Source organism: Bison bison, unplaced genomic scaffold (genome assembly GCF_000754665.1).
Source record: "Bison bison bison isolate TAMUID 2011002044 unplaced genomic scaffold, Bison_UMD1.0 scf7180017864061, whole genome shotgun sequence".
Taxonomy (NCBI): Eukaryota; Metazoa; Chordata; class Mammalia; order Artiodactyla; family Bovidae; genus Bison; species Bison bison.
In genome coordinates, this window is record NW_011494633.1 from 6,095,134 (window position 1) to 6,101,497 (window position 6,364).

The 6,364-nt window shown below is 58.4% G+C and overlaps 2 protein-coding genes across 2 annotated transcripts in view; one reads left to right on the forward strand and one right to left on the reverse strand.

The window, feature by feature from the left end:
* Positions 1 to 951, forward strand: part of LOC104985824 — a 2,432-nt gene extending 1,481 nt beyond the window's left edge. The window contains exon 2 of the mRNA XM_010836207.1: positions 1 to 951. This exon is cut by the window's left edge and continues 1 nt beyond it. The gene's annotated coding sequence lies outside the window, so the exon portion shown is untranslated.
* The window catches only part of ITPK1 (inositol-tetrakisphosphate 1-kinase), a gene marked incomplete at its 5' end in the record, with an annotated part of 161,923 nt that overhangs the window by 5,058 nt on the left and 150,501 nt on the right, over positions 1 to 6,364 (reverse strand). The window contains 2 exons of the mRNA XM_010836263.1: positions 983 to 1,145; positions 6,121 to 6,188. Of these exons, the coding sequence (XP_010834565.1) occupies positions 983 to 1,145; positions 6,121 to 6,188 (231 nt within the window). The remainder of the gene's footprint in view (positions 1 to 982; positions 1,146 to 6,120; positions 6,189 to 6,364) is intronic.

Below are 6,364 nucleotides of genomic sequence, written 5' to 3' on the forward strand. Positions count from 1 at the left end.
GCTCCCAGCCCCTGCAAACCCCAGGGGAGCAGTCCCCTCCAGCAAGCCAGACTCTCACACTCAGGAATGGCTTCCTGCCTTCTTAAGAGTCCACTGAGCAGGGCTGCTGCTCTACCTCCAGGGCGGGTGCTTGACAGAGGTGAGAGCCGAGGCCTCGAGACGGGGACGACCACTGAGAAGTAACTGCCCGGGCTGCTCCAGGCTGGGGGGTGCCAAATGTCACTCTGTCCCTGACCTGCTGTGAGGACAGGGAGTCGCCCAGCCTCAGCACACATCTCTGTCAAGGAGACCAGCCCAGGACCACCCCTTGCCCCACAGTCATCACTGAGGCTAATGGTCCCACTGAGGGGTCTCTGTGATGACTCCTATGGAGCCATCGCTGAGTGGGGATCTGAGGGATGCTGGGCAGAGCCTAGTCATGCCAGCAGGCCCAGAGGGCCTGGCATGTGCTTCCAGCCTCAGGGCTGCAGCAGACAGCGTGGAGCAGGCCCCCCAGCCGGCGAGATCTGAGCGTGTCCCCTACACGGTGGCTCAGGGTGGGGAAGGAGCAAGGCCTTGCCACCACCCTGCAGTGTGACCTGGGACAATTTCTCCCTCCCTCCCTTCGTGGAAACTGGGCTTTGTATTCCCTCCAGAATCCTCTCAGCTCTTTAAGGAAATCTACAAGGGCCCAAGAGGTCAGCTGAGATTTGGCCAAGAAAGGCTACTGCTGATGGCACAGGGTCAGGAGAGTGTAGTCGCTCAGTCGTGTCCGACACTTTGGGTCGGGAGAAGCGAGGTAAAGGGCACGGGTTGAGGAGCAGGCCCGCTGTGAGCGCTGTAAATCCACTGGCAGGTGGGCGAAGGCTTAGCGGGCGCTGCTCTGACCCCAGGCGCCAGACAGTGAGGGATGGGGTCGGTCAGGCCGGCTCTCCTGCCCCGCCACCCACCCACGGCCACCAGTCTCCACGCAAGTGAAGGCAGCCCCCGCCCCGCCGCTCACCGGGGAAGGCGTTGATGTCGATGACGGCATGCTGCCCCGTCTGGTTGTTGATGATGATGTCGATCCCAAAGAGAGACACGCCCAGCGCCTGCCGCAGGGCCCGCGACAGCTCCCGGATGACCTCGTCGCTCGGCCGCTCGAACACACCCTCGATCTTGTCCAGCTGCCAACACACATACACCACACACACACACGGGAGTCAGACCTCGGGCAGGGAGACGCGACACTACCCCATAGAGACCTCCACTGCAGTGCCTCGAGGTTGAGTCTTATTTCCAGGCAAGAGGCAGGACAGACCCACTAGAATCAGCCTAAGGATGGCCATTTCCAAGTCCTGCCATGGGCTGGGCAGGCACTGGGGCGGGTATGGCATCTGTGACCCCTAATCCTCATGCCCACCAGGTAGGCGAGCATCATTACCAGCATTTTACACAGAGAGGAGCTGACGCTCAGGGTCAGGGCTGATTCACGGCCACACAGCTTAGGGTTGCATTTGGACCCAGGTATTTAGCCTGTAAAAGCCGTGGGCTTCCCAGGTGGCACTAGTGGTAAAGAACCCGCCTGCCAGTGTAGGAAACAGGAGAGACACGTGTTCGATCCCTGGGTTGGGAAGATCCCCTGGAAGAGGGCATGGTAACCAACTCCAGTATTCTTGCCTGGAGAATCCCCATGGACAGAGGAGCCTGGCGGGCTATGGTCCATGGGGTTGCAAAGAGTCAGACACAACTGAAGTGACTTGGCACACACTCATTGAGCCTGTAAAAGACAAGGTTCTTAGCAGGAAGGAAGGAGACGGAGAGTCTGCTGTGACCCCAGGAAGACTCTGTGGTTCAGGACACCTAAGAGCTGCACCTTGAAGAGGGGAACACTGCAGTGGCTGGGCCAAGGGACCCAGACGAGAGCACAGTGGAAGCAGAGGTTCGAGGCAACCATCCACGGAAGACTGCTGGGAGCAGCTGGAGAAGTCAGGGAGGACGTGGGCAGCGGGGGAAGTTTTTGTTAGCATCAGAGCACTGGCCCATCATTGGCAGAGCCTCAAGGCTGTGAGGCAGTGGGTTCCACGGACCAGCCTTCATTTACTGGCTGGTACTGGATGGGGGGAGGTTTGGACACAGGGCTCCTGGGTGGGACTCGTCATTCTCCCCTTCCAGACAAGTTGCTAACCTTGGTGTTTCCACTCTAACTCCCCATGCTCAGCAAGCTTCCCCAGAGTCTACTCGGCCACTCCTGCCCAGCTCCTGGGTCTGAGCTCAGCTTTTGGCGACACAGGGCTGGGGGGCTGGCCCCAGGACCCCACCGTGACACCGCTCACATTCTGCTCTAATCACAGCTGGCCTGGGACAGGCAAGTTTTCATGGGCTCAAGCTTGGCCCCTGGAAGGGAGCAGCACATCACCCTGGGAAGGACTGAGGCAGATGGCTCTGGATTTGAATCTGGACTGTGACTTCCTAGCTCTGTGGTCTTAGAGAGAAGTACTTGGCCTCTCTGCACCTCAGTCTGCTCATCTGCCAATCAGGGCCATCGAGGCCTCCACCCCAGACAGCTGGGAGGAGTCACAAGGTCATTTAAGCGGTGGGGACAGCACAGGTCTGGCTGCAGGAGCTGCCTCACCTGCGTTTAAGCCACAGATGGCAGCATGTCACCCCTAAGTCAGCCAGAATAGGGCTCATACATGGTACTCAGTAGATACCAGAGTCCTAAGGCTGCTGGGATGGGGTCAGATGGGAAGCACAGGAGCTGATCCACCAGAAATAAAAAAAAGAAGCTGGGTCAAAAAGTTAAAAGGAGAATTATCATGTGGCCCAGCAGTTCCACCCCAGATGTGTAACTTGTATGCCAATATTCACAGCTACATTATTCACAACAGGCAAAAGGCAGAAACAACCCGAATGTCCATCAACAGATGACTGGATAAACAGAATGGGTTACCCAGACTGTTCTGCCACCCTTTGCTACAATGTGGAGGAACCTTGAAAATATTAGGCCAGGTGAAAAAAGCCAGATGCAATAGGTCACCTACTGTATGATCCCCTTAAAATGAAAAGTCCAGAAGAGGTAAATCCATGGAGACGAAAAGCAGATTAGTGGTTGTCAGGGGCCAGGAGGAGGCGGGGATGAGGAGGGATGCTCAGTGGGTACGGGGTTCTCTTTCGGGTGATGAAAATGCCTGAAATGAAAATGGTCTCTGGAACTAGGCAGAGGTGGTGGTTGTACAACACTGTGAATGTACTTAATACCGCTGAATTGTCCATGCTAAAATAACTAATCAGAGAGAACTTTCCTGGCGGTCCAGTGGTTAAGACTCCATGCTCCCAATTTCAGGGGGCCCAGGTTTGATCCCTTGTCAGGGAACTAGATCCCACATGCTGCAATGAAGATCTGATACAGCCAAGTAAATAAATATTAAAAAACCCCACAAACAATTGTATGTTATATGACTTTCACCTGGATTTAAAAAAAAAGAAGTGAGGCTGGGTCAGCCAGGCAGGGACAGAGCCTGGGCAGCACCCACGGGACACGTGGCCCTCACCCCTGGCACAGGAAGCCAAGTGGCTGATGGGGAGCTTCCAGACATGCGCAGGGCAGGGAGCCCACCTCTGGGCACTGTGATGCTCTACCATGAGAGAGGTCTGCTCCGGCTCTGCAGGCAGGGCCCCCCTGCCCATGGCCCCGGTGCCTTGGTGTCCCACCCTGGGGAGCCACGTTCAAGGCGGCAGCATCAGCCTGGCTGTGATGGACACTTGCCCGCTTGGCACCTGCTGAGCCCACCCCATGCCTGCCTCCCGCTCACGCTCAGCAGTGTGGGCTCAGCAGCTCGGCCACTGGTCCTGGGGATGCCCAGCACTGCCCAGTCTCAGCCACGTGCCCTGAGCTGTAATGGGCCCTCTTGGGCCCTGCCGGGTCCTGCTTTCTCGCCTCGGTAAATGCAATACTAAAAACACCGCCGCCAAGGGACTGTGGTGAGGATCCACAAAGCTCCCAAGTCAGGCCCGCGGCGCAGGCCGGGCGGCAAGGAGACCCATGGCTGCCGCTCCATCACAAAAGCCTCGTGACCCGCTGTTTATAAAAGCGCGTTCTCAGCTCAGCGAAGGGACCTCAGACATCCTTCTGCAGCCCTCTGCCTGTCTGCAACGAGGAGGCGACGGAGGTGCTGAGGTGAACCCCTGGGCCCCCGTCACCCACACTGACTGAGCCTGACATGGTGTGGGGCGCTTTCATCCAGGGACTCCCTGAGTCCCAGGAACATTCTAGGGGCAGGGTGGGGAAACTGAGGCTCAGAGAGACGACTCGACTCTCCACACAGCTGCAAGGCTGTGGAGCTTCTGACTCCAGGCCGTTTCATTCAGTGTCACACTCAACTGGTGCCTGGTACTGGTGCGGGGGCCACCCTCAGGGGCGTCCGGCCAGGGAGGGAGGCAGGGCTCTCTGCACCTGCATGAGGCCACGAAAGGGGCTGGAGGGACCCCAGCAGGCGGGAGGATGCTAAAGGCTCGTCTGGACACCCGTACCTGGGGATGCACGTGTCTGGGCAGGAGGGCCCGCCATCCCGAATGGAAAAGAGACGGCCGACTGCGTTTCCCTTTCCTTGTTTATGTGTTACCAGCCCTGGAGGACCCCTGCACAGCAGTCACGAGCTGAGGGGAAGGGAGAGATGACAGCAGGCCTGGGAGGTGGAGAGAAGGCCTTGCGATGTCTCCAGGCCGACCTTTCCCACGTTGCAGATGGAGACACGGGCTGAGTCACAGGCGGGTGATAACCCGGGAAGGCGACTTTGCTTCCAGCCCTCATGGTGACCCTCTGGCCTCTGTTAACAGCCCAGTGGTGACGAGGGCCGCACTGTGCCGGGGGGACAGCAGGGACAGCTTCTCCATAAGGCTGTGGAATGCTGACCCTCTCTGAGAGTCACTGGCCGAACAAGGTCTGGGAGCCTCGCAGGGAGGACGCCCTGAGGTTTCTGAGCTTTCATGAGACCAGAACATTCTCTCGCACAGAACACCTATCTCAATCTTACAATGTGCACACCAGGCGCCGAGGGGTTCTCTTTAGAATCTGGTTGTTCTCCAAGCGTCCCTGAGCACAGAACTTGTTCCCGGGTTATATCTATCAACATCCCGAGGGAGGCTGGTGCTCACTCCAGGTCCCTGCTGTGCCTGTGCTCCGGTGAACCCTCGGCACACAGCCGGCTCCTCAAAGGAACCAGGAACAAATGAGAAATGGGACCGGCGGCCTGGGTCAGGGACAGTGGGTCGTGGGCAGCACAGGCCCTAGCCTGGAACGGAGGGGAATGAGGCCCAGAGGCGGGGGTCCGCTGTGGAGGGAACATGGGCAAACCCTCCCAGAACGGCCAGGAGGGCCGTGGCGTATGGGAGCTAGAGACCAGGCAGAGGGCTCGGTTCAGAGGCAGTGGCGGCAGAGGCCACCGGCTATGGGGACACGGAGGAACAGCAGGGCATGGCGCAGTGTTGATTTCTAACGGCTCGACAAGTGCCAGGGAGGTAAGAAACCCTGAATTCCTGCAAGACCCAGCTCTGAAATCAGACTAATCTGGGGTCAGCTCTCATCTCTGTCCCTGCATGAGGAGCCCTATGGGTTTAGACAAGTTATTTAACCTGGTTGAGCGTAGCTCTCTCCTCGAGAAAGCAGGGACGTCTGTCCATCCCTGCAAGGCTGTTTCGGGCCAGAGGATGGAGCCTGATGCCCAGCGCCATTGACTGAACAGCAGCCCCGAGCCCACTCCCCACCATGAGCCACCCTGGCAGCTGCAGAAGTACACAGCAGGAGCTCAACAAGCACTTACTGGACTCATACGGACAAGGAAAGAACAAAGGAAAACTGAGGTGCTGCTGTCTCTTGCCTCTTTTCATCAGGAAAAGGCAGCTTAGAAAGCAGGTCTTCAAATTCCTCGCAATTGGGGGATTTCCTCACGTGGGAGAAGTTAGACAACTGTCCACCTGAGTGGCTGAGTGGCGAGCGGGCATGGCTGTGATGGCTGTTGCCACGGAGGCGCAAAGCAAGCAAGGAAGAGGGGCGTCTCTGGAACCCCCCGGGGTCCCCGGCCTGGAGGAGAAGGTCCTGCCACCCTGCCCCGCTGGAGAGCCAACGTTACCCCACCCCCAGGCTCGGCGGGAAGGACATACCGCGGTCAGGACCGACGAGGACTCTGGCTTCGACACGTTGTGGCTGTTGAAGAAGATGGACTCGCGGTCTGAAAAGCAAAGACGGGAAGGAGCCAGAGTTAGAAGCTCGAGGCAGACAGCGACTCCACCACCTGACACCAGGGGGCAGCACCACCCCGGCCACAGGCCGTGATGCCTTAGGGCTCAGGGTCCAGCAGCAGCCACCCGGGCCCCCTCCCACCCCGAAGAGACAGGACACCACGGA